This window comes from Mustelus asterias, chromosome 16 (genome assembly GCF_964213995.1).
Source record: "Mustelus asterias chromosome 16, sMusAst1.hap1.1, whole genome shotgun sequence".
NCBI lineage: Eukaryota > Metazoa > Chordata > Chondrichthyes > Carcharhiniformes > Triakidae > Mustelus > Mustelus asterias.
Window position 1 is genome coordinate 36,284,623 of NC_135816.1, and position 19,583 is coordinate 36,304,205.

Genomic DNA, 19,583 nt, shown 5'->3' on the forward strand with positions numbered 1-19,583 from the left:
TTACTGGCATGACAACAGGTGCCAACACCAAAACAACAACGTGCAATGACAGCGGATAACCACTTCAAATGTGGAACTTGTGCTAGAAACTGCTTTTCATGGATTAATCTCCTCAGTCAACAGCAACAATGCACCATGTGAAGCTTTTGATTTGCTGCATGTCCATCACATAGGTGGGAGGATGCTGTCGCTAATGACAGGCACCTGTGTAGTGAAGTAAACTGACCTTGTACCTTTTGGAGAGTTGAAACCCATCAAAAGTCTAGTTTCTGTGGGTTCCTTTTGGAGATGGTGTTTCTTTTGGCAATACTTTATAAACACTGGTGTTGGAAGTAGGCGTAGCCAAGGTTTGTGACATCCTCGGGCTGAGTGGTGCTTAGCTCATCTGTACAACCTAGCAATTCAATGTTTAGGATGATCGTGGAGGAGGTGTTGTTGCCTATCCTTACTCATTGTGGTCTGTGGGTTAGAAAGTTCAGGATCCAGTTGCAGAGGGAGGAGCTGAGGCCCAGGCCACGGAGTTTGGAGATGAGTTTCAGAGGTATAATGGTGTTGAAGATTGAGCTGTAGTCAATAAATAGATGTCTTTGTTATCTAGGTGCTCCAGGGTTGAGTGCGGGGCCAGGGAGATGGTGTCTTGCATTAAGTTGATCTTGCTCTACACCCTAGCTATGACTGTAACACTACATTCTGCACACTCTTGTTTCCTTCTCTATGAATGGTAGGCTCTATCTGTATAGTGCGCAAGAAAAATATTTTTTCTGTATGCTCATACATGTGACAATAATAAATCAAATCAATGTTCCTCTTGGTTACTGTACTATTTACAGTGGCCAAGGAAAGAAGTTACAGATCACAATTTCACAACTGTTTTTCTTTTATTCCTCATGCTAAACACCATAATTTTCACAATGCCCAGAGGTCGAGACAGTGTCGCAGAACTACTTAAAACGAAAGGAGAATACCAGGCCTGATGCACGTACATTTACAGACAGACGCACACATTATCAGTGCAGTCGTGAATACTGGAAAAACTGTAGAACAATTGAAGGTTCACCTTCCAGCAGGAGCCTGGGTTTTGATGCTGAACCATAGGCATTCCCAATTCCTCAAGATTCTTCTCAGTGGCTGATTTCTGAACGAGTGCAATCATTGTCATGTAAGTGTAAATATGTAAATTACCCTTACAATTTATTGTGCCATTTAGATGGGATGTGTTCGTTAAAAACTAGCACGGCAGTTCTGAAACTTTTCCCGTCTAAAATACTAAAGTTGTTCCCTTCTGTGTAGATTGGAGCTCTTTTGAGGCGTTATCTATTAATATAGTCAATCAAGGCACTATTGCTGTTACATTCTAACAAACCTGTCAGAAATTGGTGTGCTTTCTTATGCAGAGTTGAAACAGTGTTCTTCATGTTAAATTAGAATGGTGTTGTTAGAATAACAACCCTCGGATTTCCCAGGACACCCTCAGACAGGAGAATTATTACGTTTTTCGATTTCCCGCCTCTCGCCCTGTGATGTCACTGGGCGGGGCAAAGAATCAGCCAGCCTTGTGATGTCATGACCCTGCCCTGCCCCCACCCAGGAGTGACCTTCAAGGGGAGTGTCTGATCTGGGGTTCTCATGAAAAGGGACTGAGGGCAGAAGAATTGTGCTGGGATCAGTGGAGAGGCTGATGGGAACAAGGGGCTGACAAAGTGGGTCACTGGCATCTGGACGTTAGTAGGGTGGATGACCTGGGATCTGTAGTGTGGGTGGTGAGGTTAGTAGACTGGGTGGAACCGAGTGAGATTATAGTGACCAGGAGCTTAGAGAATAGAATGGGTCACGGGACTGGAAGTTGAGGGTCTGAAGTGGGTGACCAGAGGCTGGATGTGACAGTAAAATGTGCAACTGGTTGATCGAGCAGGTGACTGGGCCTGGGGGTGAGGACAAAGGCATGTAGGAACTTGAGATCAGAGGTGGGATTGAGGGAAGATTGGAAATTTGGAACGAGTAAAGGGCGGTGGGAGATTTCACCATGGGAATTGAAGGACAGGGGACTGAGGAACAACTTCTCAGGGAGATGGGGAATGGATGTTCAGGAGGGAGACTGTGGAATGCGTGCTCAGGGGAGAAGCAGATTAGAAAGTAGAAGTCGGGTGATTGAGGCTTAAGTGGAGGGAGTGAAGCAGACAAGGATGGAAATGAGGCACCATTTTCTGAAGAGCTGGGAGCAGCAGTGAAGTGAGTGGGAGTGGCGCTGAGCGAGAAGGAGCTGCAATAGGTGAGTGAAACCCTGGGATTTTACCAAGGGGAAAACAATAACTGATGAGACTGAAGGGTCTCGCTAGAAATGAGATGGAGAGTTCCTGAACACACTCTGATAACAGATCACCATAAGTGACTATTGGGGAGCAGACTAGAAAATAATTGGGAAGGAAATGAGATGGGTATTTCATACAAAAGGAAATAAAAGGATCTGGGATGAATGGACTTGCAGGAGATGGCGTCAGCTCATACTATAGTTTCTATAATACGGTAAAGACAACTTTATTGTTGCGGACAGGAGAGGGGTTGAATTTAAACAGCACCGATTTCTCCTCCCATCACCTATCTGCAAACAGAAAAGTGGTTTTGTGTTTTTTTGTCCCCCTTTATATATGATGTATTTTCCCATCCCCTCAGTTTTGGTGTGATTCAATTCTTTATTAATAACCTCACAAACTCGAGATAGTGTGAACTAAAAGGGTTAGCTTAGTTTTTTGTTTATTCATTTACAAGATGTGGGCATCACTGGCTAGGTCAGCGTTTATTGCCCCTCTCTAATTGCCCTTCAGAAGGTGGTGGTGAGTTGCCACCTTGAACCACCGCAGTACATGTTGTGTAGGTACATCCACAGTGTTGTTATGGAGGGAATTGCAGGATTTTGACCCAGCATCAATGAAGCAATGGTGATATATTCCCATATCAGGATCGTGAGTGACTTGGAGGGGGAACTCCAGCTGGTGGTATTCCCAGGTTCCTGCTGCTCTTGTTCTTCTTGTAGATGGTACACACTGCTGCCACTGTTCGTTGGTGATGGTGGGATTGTTTATGGAAGGGGTAGCAATCAAACGGGCTGCTATGTCCTGGATGAGCTTCTTGTGTTGTTGGAGCTGCATTCATCCAGTCAAGTGCCGATTATTACACCACATTACATCCACTACAACTCTCTCCAACTTCTACAGATGTACCATAGAAAGCATTCTTTCGGGTTGTATCACAGCTTGGTATGGCTCCTGCTCTGTCTAAGACTGCAATAAACTACAAAGGGTTGTGAACGAAGCCCAGTCCATCATGCAAACCAGCCTCCCATCCATAGACACTCTCTACATTTCCCACTGCCTCGGAAAAGCAGCCAGCATAATCAAGAATCCCATGCACCCCGGACATAGTCGCTTCCACCTCCTCCCATCGGGAAAAAGATACAAAAATCTGAGGTCTTGTACCAACCGACTCAAGAACAGCTTGCTTCTTGCTTTCACAGAATTTTGAATGGACTTACATTGCATTAAGTTGATCTTTCTCTACACCCTAGCTATGACTCTAACACTACATCTTGCACACTCTCCTTTCCTTCTCTATGAACGGAATGCTTTGTATAGCGTGCAACAAACAATACTTTTCACTGTATAATACATGTGACAAATCAAATCACACTCCTGACTTGTCTTGTAGATGGTAGAGAGGATTTGTGGAGTCAGGAGGTGTGTTATTCAGTGCAGGATTCTTATCCTTTGACCTGTTCTTCTAGCCACAGTACTTTTATAGCTAGCCCAGTTCAGTTCCTGGTCAATGACAACCCTAAGATGTTAATAGTGGGGGATTCAGCAACGTTAATGCATTGAATGTCGAAAGGTGATGGTTAGATCCTCTCTTGTTGGAGATGTTCATTGCCTTGCACTTGTGACATAAATTTTATTTGCTAATTGTCAGTACAAGCCTGGATATTGTCCAAATAAAGCAGGACCTGGACATAGACTGATTCAGTATCCGAGGAGTTGCAAATGATCTTGATAGTGTGATCATCATCACTTCTAAACTAATGATGGAAGGAAATCATTGATCATTAAGACACTACCCTGCAGTGATGTCCTGGAACTGAGATGATTGACATCCAATCGCCACAACCATCCTCCTTGGTGCCAGGTTTGACTCCAACCAGTATTTCCCCCTGATGTGTAAACACTTATTTCTTCAAACTTGTATTTTGGTTAAGAACATGAGAAATAGGAGTAGGCCACTTGGCCCTTTTGAGTTCACTCTGTCATCGAACATGGTCATGGTTGATTGTCCTCAGCTCCATCTTTCTGCACTATCTCTATCCCCTGATTCCTTTGTACCCTATTATCTATCAACCTTGTCTTAAATACTCTGACTCAGTGTCCACATTTTTAAAGTTTTATTTTGAAGTTTATTTATTAGTGTCAGAAATAAGATTACATTGCAGTGTTAATGAAGTTACTGTGAAAGTCCCCGAATCACCACACTCGGCGCCTGTTCGGTACACTGAGGGAGAATTTAGCATGGCCAATACACCTAACCTGCACATCTCTCTGACTGTGGGAGGAAATCGGAGCACCCGGAGGAAACCCACGCAGACATGGGGAGAATGCGCAGACGGTGACCTAAGCCAGGAATCAAACCTGGGTTCTTGGCTCTGTGAGGCAGCAGTGCTAACCACTGCCACCTTGCTGCCCCATCTCTCTGGGGCAGAGAATTCCCATGATTCGCAACACACTGAGTGAAGAAATATTTCCTCATCTTGGTCTTAAATGGCTGACTCCTTATTCTGAGACTGAGTTCAAGTTAGTTAGGGTCCAAGCACAGGACCAACTGAGGTTCCCAATGCAGGTTTGTCATTGCACTCCGTCTGAGTCTAAACCAGAATCCAGGGAGATAGGGAGGGACATGAGGCCAGTTGACAAATCTAGATTGCACCTTTTGCAGTTGAGAGGATTCTGACTGTCGTTACAGGGTAAACATCATTGGCTATTGCCATTGGTGACATATGGCATATCGCGGGAAGTGGTGGTACAGTGGTATTGTTGTTGGATTAGTAATCCAGAGACTCGTGGTAATGCTTTACGGACTTTGAATCCCACCACACCACAACAGATAAAACATCTGCAATTAAAAGTCTATTGATGACTATGAAACCATTGTCAATTTGTCTTGATGTGCTTTGGGGAAGGAAACACCTGGTCTGGCCCACATGTGATTCCAGACCCACAGCAATGGGATTGATCTTCAAATGCCTTCGGAAATGGCCCAGCAAGCCACTCCATTGTATGCAACCACCACAAAGTCAATAAAAAGGACCACCCGTCATTGATATAGCCACTGGAAACCACAATGGCAAACCCAGCCCTGTTGGCTCTGCAAAATCCTCCTTAATAACATCTGGAGGTCAAACTTGGGAGAGCTGTCTCACAGACTAGTCAAGCAACAACCTGTCATAGTCATACTTACAGAATCGTACCTCAATGTCCCTGTTGACCGAGATTCTGCTGCTTGAACTTTTGGTGAACACAAACTCACAAGATTTACAGGTCATTCAATCAATCTTTATTTATTACAAGCTCAAATAACTATGACCTGATTTTACAATATTATAAGACCTCTTTGCCAAATAAGTGATGCTTATCTTCTGAAATAAGATCAGTAAAATCTGAGTCACGCTGGCCAGGTGCTAACGGGCGTTGACTGCCGCTCCTGCAGTCTCTGGGCTCCAGTTCATGGTCTTCGGGCCTTTAAGCTCAGGGTTCGGCTTTCTCCCTCTTGTGATGGTTGTTGCCAGGCTGTCACTGTCAGTTTCTGTTCATCAGTATATTTGTACCTTTATTTCTAAAAGGAGGCATGAGACTCGGTACCTGCATTTCTGCATGCAGCAAGCTACTAAATCCTATCATTGCAGCAGATAACCTAGTAATTGAATTAACGAGATCTTGTCGGTTGAGATAAACACCAGGAGATAACCTGATTAACTGGGACAATGAGATTGCAGGTAATTGCAGCTGCATCAGCAGACACAATGAAATATTATCTGTTGAGCCCATAGCTTGTTGTGCCAATATTTGGTTAGAGCCACTCCACTCCTCGGAGTTGGCCACTCTTCATCAGCATGCATTTCAGTCTGGCAACATCCCAGACGCCACCATCATCATTCTGAGAGGTGGTGGCAGCACAGTGGTAAGGAGTTGGGCTGGGAGTCCACAACATCAACTCTGGACCCCATGAGGTCTCATGGCACCAGGTCAAACCGGGGCAAAGAAATCTCCTGCTGATTGCCACATACCCCTTCTGCTGATGAATCAGTACTTCATGTTGAAAACCACTTGGAGGAAGCACCGAGGCGAGGGAGGGCACAGTGAATTCTGGGTGGTGGACTTCAATGTTCATCACCAAGAGTGGCTCAATCGTATCACCACAGGCCGAGCAGGCCAGGTCCTAAAGGACTGGGACTGTGACAGGTGGTGAAGGAACCAACAAGAGGAAAACATACTTGACCTCATCCTCTCCAACCTGCCTGCTGCAGATGCATCTGTCCATGACAATATTGGTAGGAGTGACTACCGCACAGTCCTTGTGGAGCCAAAGTCACATCTTCACATGAGGATACCCTCCATCGTGTTTTGTTAGCACAACCACTGTATTAAATGAGAGAGACTTCTAACAGATCCAACACCTCAAGACTAGGCGTCCATGAGGCACTGTGGGCCATCAGAAGCAGCAGAATTGTACTCAACCACAATCTGTAACCTCATGGCCTGGCATAAAGGGGTAGCATGGTGGCACAGTGGTTAGCAATGCTGCGTCGCAGCACCAGGGACCTTGGTTCGATTCCGGTCTTGGGTAACTGTCTATGTGGAGTTTGCATGCTCTCCCAGTCTCTGCATGGGTTTCCTCCCACAGTCCAAAGATGTGCAGGTTAGGTTGATTGGCTATGATAAATTGCCCCTTAGTGTCAGGAAGACTAGCAGGATAAATACAGGATCTCGGCGGGATTGTTGTGGGTGCAGGCTCGATGGGCCAAATGGTCTCTTTCTGCACTGTAGGGATTCTATGAAAAGTATCCCCCAGTCTACTATTACCACAAGCCTGGGGATCAACTCTGGTTCAATGAGGAGTGCAGGAGGGCATGCCAGGAATAACACCAGGCATACCTAAAAATGAGGTGTCAACCTGGTGAAGCTACAACACAGGACTACTGGTGTGCCAAACTGCATAAGTAGCAAGTAATAGACAGAGCTAAGCTGTTCCTCAACCATTAGATCAGATTTAAGTTCTGCAGTCCTGCTACATCCAGCTGTGAATGGTGGTGGAAAATTAAACAACTCGCTGGAGGAGGAGGGTCTACAAATATCACAATCTTCAATGATGGAGAAACCTACCACATCAGTGTAAAAGGTGAGGCTGAAACTTTCACAAGTTGGGATACAGTGAAAAAAGTGTCAGCCTAGATTTTGTACTCAAGTCTCTGGAGTAGGACATAATACCTTTAATGTAATAATGGGCGACATTTTACAGCACCTCTCTTCCAGAAACTGTAAAATCCCGCCTGAGGTCAACTGACCTTCCCATGCTCCGCCCCTCACCCACTCCGATTCCTGAGGCGGGCGGGCTGGTAAAATTCTGGCCCATATGTAACAAGGTGCTTCATTTGATTTGATTTATTATTGTCGCATGTATCAATATACAGTGAAAAGTATTGTCTCTTGCGCGCTTTACAGACGAAACATACCGTTCATAGAGAAGGAAACGAGAGAGTGCAGAATGTAGTGCTACAGTCATAGCTAGGGTGCAGAGAAAGATCAACTTAATGCAAGGTAAGTCCATTCAAAAGTCTGACAGCAGCAGGGAAGAAGCTGTTCTTGAGTTAGTTGGTGCGTGACCTCAGACTTTTGTATCTTTTTCCCGAAGGAAGAAGGTGGAAGAGAGAATGTCTGGGGTGCATGGTTATGATTATGCCGGCTGCTTTTCTGAGCCAGCGGGAAGTCTCGACAGAGTCAATGGATGGGAGGCTGGTTTGTGTGATGGGTTGGACTTCGTTCACAACCCTTTGTCGTTTCTTGTGGTCTTGGTCAGAGCAGGAGCCAGACCAAGCTGTGATACATCCAGAAAGGGTGCTTTCTATGCAGCATCTGTAAAAACTGGTGAGAGTCGCAGCTGACATGCCAAATTTCCTTAGTCTCCTGAGAAAGCAGAGGCGTTGGTGGGCTTTCTTAACTATAGCGTCAGTGTGGAGGGACCCGGACAGGTTCTTGTTGATCGAAAAACTTAGAAACCTGACATTCTCGGCCATTTCTCCTTCATTTGCCAAGATGGCGCCGGAGCGATTTCTTACAAGCTGTGCCCAGCATACCTTCTAATTCTATTTTTTATTCTCGTTCCATGCTTCTAAAACTTCATTCTACCTTTTTTAAACTCGCTAACAATGATCTTTCTCTACACCCTAGCTATGACTGTAACACGACATTCTGCACTCTCTCGTTTCCTTCTCTATGAATGCTATGTTTTGTCTGTATAGCGCGCAAGAAACAATACTTTTCACTGTATATTAATACATGTGCCAATAAATCAAATCAAATTATTACCATTGACGTAGATGGGCATGTCCTCCACTATGCTTCCTGAAGTCGATGTGTATGACAATAATTAATCAATCTAATCAGTGCAGTACTGAGGGAGTGCGTTGTCAGACGTGCCATCTTTCAGATCAGATGTTCATGGAAGATGCCATCGCATGTGGTATCAGAATGCCATAGTGAGTTATACCTGGTGTCCTGGCCAATATTTATCCCCTGATGAATGCCATAAGCACATATTAACTGGTCATTATCACATTGCTGTTCGTAGAATTTTCTGTGCACAGATTTGCTGTTGTGTTTTCTACATTACAATAGTGACTACCTCGCCAAAGTGTTTCTTTGGCTTTACAATGGCCTAAAGCTGCGAAAGGCTCTATACAAAAGCAAGTGCTTTTAAAATAAATACAGGTTGTTTTTATTTGAGGAATTGTACATATTGATATGTTCAGTGACGGTGGTAAAATCACTCCAAAGGCTACTTTTATTTGGGTTAAAAATAATACAGTGTACAAGAGACTTTTGACATTAACCAGTTAACTATTGGTGTACTCAAACAATTTTTAAAAAAAAACTTGGCTAGCTACTTGTACAAGTTGTTGTATTTATGACTACAAGTGAAACAACTATAAAGTTGGGGGAAAGAAATCAGCCTAGATTTTAGTGCTCTAAATTTTCAAATAACTTTTAGGTTATTTAAGTTATCTGTCTATTTTTCTCGGATAGTGACACCCTTATAGAACTTATAAATTATCATGAGTTTTGAACAGCATCAGATGAACAAAAGGATGCCCTGTGTGATTTGTGAAGCCAATTCAATATGATGGATCTAGCATGAATTATTTAAATCAGCATTTAAACAGATTGAACAATGGGTGCATTATCAGTCGAGTTGGCACCTTTTGCCAAATCCAAAACCGAACAAAGGGTGGGTTAGAAGCAAGGCAAAGCTGGGATCATAGTTTGTGTTCTAATGTTTGCTTTGCTGAATAAAGTTTTTTCAAAGTCTCATTAACATATGCTTCATGTTGTAATTCGCTGACTGAAGTGGTTAAAAAAAATCATTTCTGTTTTAAAACGGGGACTTTTGATCTCGATTTGAACAGATTTCAACATTATAGTCTGAAATGGAATTGATGGAAATCCTAGGCATCGGTGACATTTATTGGCTTGCTACCAATTTCCAGTTAACTCTAGCATGTTGGGGACACATTCCTTTTACAGTTTGGAATAAAATACAGTGGATCAGGCTTTGTTGCCAACCCATGCTAAAAGTCTCATGTTTTCGTGTAATGGCATGTTTTTGAGCACGAGACCAGCAGCAGTTGTTGAGAAAGGCCTACAATCCTTGGATGTTGATAGCTATTTCATACTTTGCACTGGATGCAGAGTTCAGCTGCATGTATCAGATTCTGATTCTGGGATACCAGTTAGTGTTCCACATTCTACCTGCTTCAGTCTTCACACTATCTTGTCCTCTCGTTGAATTTCAGTCCATTTTCGTCCCCCCGCCCCCCCACCTTTCATTGCTGGTTTATCTTTCAGGATCATCTCATGATGAACAATGAAATAAACTGCCCGTGTGAGATCCCATTGTAGAAAGTCATCCGCTTCTTGCCTTTTCTCAAGCAAATGTGCTAAACATCCCATTTCTTTAAAGTTTACTGAGATTAATCGTTCTCTTTATTTCAGTTACTTTTTCAAGTTTTTGCCAAATTTGTCACTGAGTTGTTGTATGAGTTGTGCTAACTCCCCTGTTGCTTGTGACTTTTCCTCCAGGAGTTCATAACGAAGACTGGAAATGTCCTGTTTGATTTCCTTAAGTTCCCCTGAAATACAAATAAAATGTTAGGAAAGCAGTATCAGAACGTGTGTACAGAAGTGTAGGCAATGCACCTCCTTGAAAAGGGGACACAATGCCGTTCTGTCATCGGGAATTTCCGTCACTATAGAGATGCAATCTATTGTTTTAAGTGTGGGATTAGGAGAGGTCGTCTTATGACTGTGTAGTAATCGCATGTCTGGTGTGCTCTGCCATTTGGGCAAGGCTCCCGACCAGCAGCTCTCAATGGTGCGCTTGGATTTACCCCAAACACTATAGCTGGAATTTTACCACCTTGCCCGCCTGAGGCTCGTAAGATCCCGCCCGAGCCAATGGAGAATGGCATTCTGCGAGCCTCGCCTGCCCCAATTCTGGGGCAAGCGTGCCGGTAAAATTCCGGCATATATGCTCATTATAAAATTATTTAAAACCACTTGAACCAGAAACAATGATTTATATTTTAATAATTTCCAGGCTCTATAGGATCATTCTTTGTTGGGTCAACTCTTGTATTTGTTGCCTACTTTCTTGCAGATGCTAAATGTGATCGGTACTCGTATATCCCGGAATAAACAAATATTTTCTGTTGTGTACATCTGCTATACATTGTCTCTATGGTTTGATGTCACTTCATTAGTGGAAAGGCAGAGCAGGGGTAAAGGGGAGGCAGTGGCGCAGTGGTATTGTCAGTGGACTAGTAATCCAGAGACCCAGGGCCCCAGGTTCAAATCCCACCACAGCAAATGGTGAAATGTGAATTCAGTAAAAATCTGGAATTAAAAGTCCAATGACCATGAAATCACGGTCGATTGTCATTAAAACAAAATCCCATCTGGTTTACTCATGTCCTTCAGGGAACATAAGAACATAAGAAATAGGAGCAGGAGTAGGCCATCTAGCCCCTCGAGCCTGCCCCGCCATTCAATAAGATCATGGCTGATCTGAAGTGGATCAGTTCCACTTACCCGCCTGATCCCTATAACCCCTAATTCCCTTACCGATCAGGAATCCATCTATCCATGATTTAAACATATTCAACGAGGTAGCCTCCACCACTTCAGTGGTCAGAGAATTCCAGAGATTCACCACCCTCAGAGACAAAGTTCCTCCTCAACTCTGTCCTAAACTGACCCCCCCTTTATTTTGAGGCTGTGCCCTCTAGTTCTAGTTTCCTTTCTAAGTGGAAAGAATCTCTCCATCTCTACCCTATCCAGCCCCTTCATTATCTTATAGGTCTGTATAAGATCCCCCCTCAGCCTTCTAAATTCAGACAAATACAAACCCAATCTGCTCAGTCTCTCCTCATAGCCAATACCCCTCATCTCTGGTATCAACCTGGTGAACCTTCTCTGCACTCCCTCCACAAATAAGGGGACCAATACTGCACACAGTATTCCAGCTGCGGCCTCACCAATGCCCTGTACAGATGCAGCAAGACATCTCTGCTTTTATATTCTATCCCCCTTGCGATATAGGCCAACATCCCATTTGCCTTCTTGATCACCTGTTGCACCTGCAGACTGGGTTTTTGCGTCTCATGCACAAGGACCCCCAGGTCCCTCTGCACAGCAGCATGTTGTAATTTCTTTCCATTTAGATAATAATCCAATTTGCTATTATTTCTTCCAAAGTGAATAACCTCGCATTTGTTAACGTTATACTCCATCTGCCAGATCCTCGCCCACTCACTCAGCCTGTCCAAATCTCGCTGCAGACCTTCTACGCCCTCCACACGATTCACTTTTCCACTTATCTTTGTGTCGTCTGCAAACTTTGTTACCCTACACTCAGTCCCCTCCTCCAGATTGTCTATATAAATGGTAAATAGTTGAGGCCCCAGTACCGATCCCTGCGGCACGCCACTAGTTACCATCTGTCAACCAGAAAAGCACCCATTTATTCCGACTCTCTGCTTCCTGTCGGATAGCCAATCCCCAATACACGCTAACACCCTACCCCCAACTCCGTGTGACCCAATCTTCTTCAGCAACCTTTTGTGAGGCACCTTATCAAACGCCTTTTGGAAATCCAAAAACACCGCATCCACAGGTTCCCCTCCGTCAACCGCACTAGTCACATCTTCATAAAAATCCAACAAGTTCATCAAGCACGACTTTCCCCTCATGAATCCATGCTGTGTCTGCTTAATCGAACCATTCTTATCCAGATGGCCTGCTATTTGTTCTTTAATAATGGATTCCAGCATTTTCCCAACTACAGACGTTAAGCTAACCGGCCTGTAGTTACCCGCCTTTTGTCTATTTCCTTTTTTAAACCGGTATAACATTAGCCGTTTTCCAATCCGCCAGCACTACCCCAGAATCCAACGAATTTTGATAAATAACCACTAACGCATCCGCTATTACCTCTGACATTTCTTTCAGTACCCTGGGATGCATTCCATCCGGGCCCGGGGACTTGTCCACCTTCAGTCCCGTTAGTCTACCAAGCACTGCCTCCCTGGTAACATTAATTGTATTGAGTACCTCTCCTACCAACCCTCTTTCGTTAATATTCGGTAAACTATTTGTGTCTTCCACCGTGAAGACCGACACAAAAAACTTATTTATAGTTTCAGCCATTTCCTCATTTCCCACTATTAAATCCCCCCTCTCGTCCTCCAAGGGTCCAACATTCACTCTTGCCACTCTATTCCTTTTTATATATTTGTAAAAGCTTTTACTATCATTTTTTATATTTGGAGCTAGCCTAGCTTCATAACCCATCTTTCCTTTCTTTATCGCTTTCTTAGTCGTTCTTTGTTGTTTATTAAAGTTTTCCCAATCTTCCGATTCTCCACTATTTTTGGCCACTCTGTACGCATAGGAAATCATTACTTGGTCTGGCCTACATGTGACTCCAGGTCACAGCAATATGTTTTATAGCATGTTTCAAATGCCCTCTGAAATGGAGGGCAGCTAGTGATGGGCAATAAATGCTGGCCCAGCCAGCGACGCCCATATCCTGTAAATGAATACAGAAAGCAGGCACACAGTTCTGATTTTTCTCTGAAGCATTTAGAACGACTTGCCTTCGTTGACTTCATCATTTCCTCTGTCCACCTGTGCTTTGAGCACATATCGCTTTATCAATCGTTTCATAATTCTCTGCAAAATGTTAAAGAAGATATTTTTGATACACAGCATGCTACAATGCCACTTCAAACTTCCTAGGAATGTACATCTTACAGACCTGCGAGTGGTTGACAGTTTAACATATTCTTATCAAGTTATAGTTGATAAATACTTAATTATAACTTCTGACGGCAATCTTTATTTACAATTCAAAATTTAATTATATGCATGTACTGATGCTTGTGAAATATCTCAGCTGAGTTGTTTTAATAATATCTTTATTAAACAGCAAGTCCCTACATAAAATGGAGGTGAAATAATTATTTTAAGTTCTAGGAGATCTAAAGAATCATGTGCCAAATGAGGGGTGGCACAGTGGTTAACACTGCTGCCTCACAGCGCCAGGGACCCAGGTTTAATTCCAGCCTCAGGTGACTGTCTGTGTGGAGTTTGCACATTCCCGCCGTGTCTGCGAGGGTTTCCTCTGGATGCTCCAGTTTCCTCCCACACTCCAAGGATGTGCACGTTAGGTTGATTGGCCATGCAAAATTGACCCTTAGTGTCAGGGTGTTTTAACTCTGCAATGAAGTTACTCTGAAAATCCCCTAGTCGCCAGACTCTGCTGCCTGCTCAGGTACACTGAAGAAGAATTTAGCATGGTCAATGCACCTAACCAGCACGTCTTTCGGACTGTGGGAGGAAACCGGAGCACCTAGAGAAAACCCACGCAGACACGGGGAGAACGTGCAGACTCCACACAGACAGTGACCCAAGACGGGATTTGACCCAAGCCAGGGTCCCTGGCACTGTGAGGCAGCAGTACTAACCACTGTGTCGCCCCAAAATGGGGAAGAAAATTTGCATTTCCTGGCACTGAACCCTGGATGAGCACATAAGTTCAAAATGATATGGTATTTAAACGATAACAAGAACTTAGTGAAGTGATCACACCTCATTTTGGGCATGAACGAGGCCTCAGGCCTTCCCATTCAGGGGTGCATTCAGTCATATAATTAGTCGCCATATTATTATCATGGTAGATACATGCTGAAATATTTCTGTCTATCTCATGTTAAGAAAGGGCATGTATGCCCTGGAGTGGGGTACACTTCCTATAGGTCTCACTGATTCTGATTGAGATCTAATTTTCAAGTTCTTGGCAAACCCCAAACAGCCAAATTGAGAAATTGTTCCGATTTTCAGGCGCACCTTTTGGCTCTGAAATTCTGTGGGAGATTTGCTAGCCTTTGGCCAGAGTTATGGAGGGACTCCGCAGAATTGGAGGGGCTATCTGTGTGGAAAAGTTAAATGACGTTGCCTAACAAGGTGTGGTTGGAAGCTCTATCACCAGTCGGAAGGTGGAGAATCGAAACCCCGCTCAAACAAATAAGCATGCAAAATTAAACAGACAATTTAATGCAGTACTGAAAAAGTGATACACTATCAGAGCTGGCATCCTTTGGATGAGGCATTAAAATCAAGGCCTCTGGCTGCCAGCTGTGGTTCAAGCATTTGCTAAAGATCCTGTGACACCATTTAAAGAGGTTTGTTCTCCAAGTGTCCGAGGCAATATTATTCAACACGAACAAAACAAAAACAGGTTAACCGATCACTCGTCTAATTACGAATCTCACTTTACAGCTGTATTAGCCTATACAATCACTGTCACTACACTTCAAAGTTATTATACATAGCTGAAGCGCTTTGAGACAATGTGAGGTGTAATAAGGCGTTTAATAAATGCAAGTATTTATTTCAAAGCAAAAGGATATGGCAAATTCTAGCGAGGTCATTGTGTTTACGATTCCATTAATGCAAAGGGATTCATAAAATCCCTACAGTGCAGAAAAAGGCCATTCAGCCCATCGAGCCTGCACCAACAGAAATCCCACCCAGGCCCTATCCCTGTCACCCCACACGTTTACCCCACTAATCCCCCTGATACTAAGGGGCAATTTAGCATAGCCAATCAACCTAACCATGCACATCTTTGGACTGTGGGAGGAAACGGTAGCACAGTGGTTAGCACTGCTGCTTCACAGCCCCAGGGACACCAGGTTCAATTCCGGCCTCGGGTCACTGTCTGTGTAGAGTTTGCATGTTCTCCCCGTGTCTGCGTGGGTTTCCTCCAGGTGCTCCGGTTTCTTCCCACACTCCAAAGATGCGTGGGTTAAGTTGATTGGCCATGCTAAATTGATCCTAGCATCAGGAGATTAGCAGGGTTAATATGTGCGGTTTCAGGAATAGGGGTGGAATTGTGGTCGGTGCAGACTCGATGGGCTGAATGGCCTCCTTCTGCACTGTAGGGATTCTGTGATTCTATAAAACCGGGGCATCCAGAGGAAACCCACACAGACACAGGGAGAATGTGCAAACTTCACACTGACAGTCACCAAAGGCCGGAAGTGAACCCGGGCCCCTGGCACTGCACGGCAGCAGTGCTAACCACTGTGCCACCACACCGGATTGTGCATTAGATGGTTTTAATTAATTTAAAATGCTTGTTTTTCATTCTTGTATTGTACGGAATGAAATGTGAAATCCAATCTAATGTCTCCATCTTGAGGGAAGCGCGAGCAGTGTAACACAATTGGGTAAATCTGCGGTACAGTACAAGTTACTAACCTGATATCTTGTCGGATTGCTAATAGGCTTTTTCAGACCGCAAACTTCTGAACCTCTAGCATTAGATTTAAAATGGTGACCTGGCTGGAATGGAATTGAATGTAAATTTGTTTTGTCATTACGTTATTTTGCTTATATAACCAAAGTGTCTACATGTCAAACAAAAAATGACGAGTTGGAGGTCAAGAACTTTGAGATGTCCTTAATCGCATGATAAGGACACCAAGAAATACAAGTTTTCCATAATTTATTTAGAACAGAAAACCAGAAGTAGGTTTGGAATTAAAATATTTTGTAAATAGATCGAGTAGCAATACTTTCAACTTGTGAAAAGGAACCAGTTTGAAAAGCACATCATTTACAAATATTTTCAAATACGTGAAAGGATTGCAGATATTACCTTAGAATTCAGCATGCCCATTTCAAGGTCACCCTCAGATTTTTGCACCTTGGATTTGCACAAATTTATAAGGCAGGTTTTTATTTTTAATATAAAGTAGTAAACTGATTTTGGGCTTGGCACAAGATTAAACGGAGCAGGTAAAGTTCTTCCTTCATCGAAATAAGACAGCCAGAGCTTAGCTCGAGCAAATTTCCACTCAACATCTGCATCCTCCTGTACGAATAAAAAGTGGCAGGTTGATAAATATTCTGCAGTTCAGTGGTAGGTGATGCAGTGAATTAGCTGCACTATTTCTCAACTTTCCGATCACTAGGTACAAGCACTGGCTCTAGTCATGGTGGATAAATAGGACTTAATATGATACTCAGCTGTGTATGTCCATCTTGTTTTTCACACTTCTTTCATTTAGGGCAGTACTTTTGCTTAAAGCAACGTAGGCTAATTTATTTTGCTTCAATGTACCACATATAATTCTATGTATAATTCTACCTCCGCATGATGAGGAGCCTCTCAGGAACTTAAGCGAAAGTAATGTATCATGGAGGGAACTGTGGTAATGTGAAGCTAATTTAAAATAAACTGTACTTGTGTTACCAATTGTATAGGATAATGAAAGGGTCTTCTTTTTGGATACAAGTTACTGTATGAAAGACTCTAGTTGTTTTCATGTCATAACTTAATTTGTTTCTCCTTCACCTATCATCTGAAATCTTGGTTGAATCATTGCTTGTGCACCCTATTTTTGTTGTAGTTTGGCTACTTCTCCCATTCTTCAAGTGAGATTTTAAAGTATTTTAACCATCCTGTGCATACCATGAACATTTATGATAATAGTGTCTTGAAGGTCTGGTTCACATCACTGAACAGGATGGTTTGCAATCTTAATGATATTTGGCAGCATTCTCCCATCCCGCTCGCCACAGGAATCATCTGAGCTGAACAGTGAGTCTTGCAGGTTATTTCTCAATCAAAATATCATTGACAAGACTGATCCCAACCTTCACACACTGCCTGATGCTAATCTGCATTCCTGGACAATCATCAGAAGCAGAAACCCTGGGACATTTTAAGCTTTTATGCTGATAGTTGTTCAATATGGACCATGGGAGATCTGTGTTTGCACTTGTTCTACCATTCTGTGGCTGGAATAGCAGAGCCACATTTAATCCTGCAAATATTTGTTTTCTAGTACAGAAATTAAGTATTGCTGTAAAAAGAAGAGACATGTTGAAGCTTCTCACCTTGCACTCATCAGGATACTTTGCAAGAATACTGATATAAAGGAAAAATAATTTAAATTGTGCTAGAGGAAAGTGCTGGTTAGTTAGCAAGTATAATGTGGTAGAGGCATTGCCATGGAGAATGTACCAGGTAACTGATAGCTAACTGCCAAGCACTATTTTAAATTTAAACCAGGCAATTTGAACCTGATTGGTCAAGGCATTGACCTGCGGAGAGAATCAGCAAATGACTGTCACTTATTTTGTGTAGCTGAAACAGATGCAATGTGTGTATGTGCTCTTTCTGTCTGTGCAGAATGGAACCCTTTGTATTAATATATGTAGCTTCCAGTACACACACGTGCACCACACTGTGAGTCTGACTGATAATCTTCAATTGGTTGTCAGCATAATTCTTAGCACACTGAGGACTATTTAACGAATGTTATCCAATCATAAAATCACATCTAATGTTGGACACTGTGTTTTGAGTTTTGCAAGCAGGGACTGGTTGGGTACGGTCTGTATCTTACCCATTGTGAACACTGGCTGGGACATGTTGTTTGATATGGTCCCCAGTCCTTGGGATGTATGGCCTACATAGCTAGCATCACACTGGCACTGAAATTCATATACCGCAGTACTCATTTGTGTGATAGGCAGAACGTCTTTTTGGCTTGACGAGAGTCCTGTTCTTTGCAGACAGAACTGCACACACATTGCGCCTGTTTCAGCAAAACAAAATAGTTGACTGTCATTCACTGACTCATTCCTTAAGGCAATGCCTTGACCAATCGGGGTCAAATTACCCGGTTAAAATTTCAGACCACGCTTGGCAGTTTACTGTCAGTGAACTGGTGCATTCTCCATGGCAATGCCTCTACCAATCAGCGTCTACGTGCCAGCCAATCAGCAATATAAAATGTTTTCCCCTTATATCAATATTCTTGCGAAGTGTCCTGATGAGTGCAAGATAAAAAGCTTCAACATGTCTCTTTTTTATAATCCAAATATTTGGGAACTGATGCATCGATGCCAGGTTTCTATAATTGAAACAAGAAAACAGCAGTGTAACACTTCTGCATTTCACTCATTAAGACCTAAGCCACAATTAGTATCTCTACAGCTACTCCCAGAAGTGATGAACTACATTAACAGAGACTGGTAATTAAATCTGGGATGTTCTGGTCTGGATCAGTCTACGCACTGGTTTTGCTAACGAACCGGGGTGGGAGAATTCCTAAAAATTCCTTTATTTGCATCTGGTCAGTCTTTTTGTTTTGGATGGAGTCTTCATTTCATTTGGGACTTGATAATTCTTCTGACCTTTTGTTTCTCTTATAGACACTGAAATGACCTGCCGTGTATTGCCAACTTTTTAATGCAAGTGGGGAAATAACTGGAATGATACTTATGATAATTTCACATTTCAGAACTTGAGTATTGCTGAAAAAAGTCACATGGGCTGGAATTTGACTTTTTTTGAGCAGGCACACGGGAGTCAGGAAGCACTGTGAAATAGAGCACGATGGTATCACAATGTCATTGCACTGCATCACAATATTTTGGTTGGTGGGCTCAGGCGGAAATTGCGTATTGGCAATTCAAGGTCAAATTAAGGCCATTAAAAGTCCAAATACACCATGGTTTTGAGTGGCTCATTCACTTTTACACTTAGGTTCAAACCGCTAATTGGTCAGGCATTGACCTGAGGAGAGAATCAGCAAATGACTGTCACTTATTTTGTATAGCTGAAACAGATGCAATGTGTGTATGTGTTCTTTCTGTCTGTGCAGAATGGAACCCTTTGTATTAATATATGTACAT

At 43.1% G+C, this 19,583-nt stretch overlaps 1 protein-coding gene across 2 annotated transcripts in view; it reads right to left on the reverse strand.

Moving 5' to 3' along the window:
• Positions 1-10,304: 10,304 nt before the first annotated feature.
• The window catches only part of LOC144505099 (short transient receptor potential channel 7), a 93,938-nt gene continuing 84,659 nt past the window's right edge, over positions 10,305-19,583 (reverse strand). Inside the window, exons 8-11 of one of the 2 annotated variants that reach the window (XM_078230914.1) lie at positions 16,534-16,749; positions 16,134-16,217; positions 13,466-13,541; positions 10,305-10,441 (exon numbers count right to left, since the gene is read on the reverse strand). In XM_078230914.1, coding sequence (XP_078087040.1) covers positions 10,305-10,441; positions 13,466-13,541; positions 16,134-16,217; positions 16,534-16,749 — 513 coding nt within the window. Of the gene's footprint in view, positions 10,442-13,465; positions 13,542-16,133; positions 16,218-16,511; positions 16,750-19,583 lie in introns of both variants that reach the window. The other variant, XM_078230913.1, reaches the window with a different exon arrangement.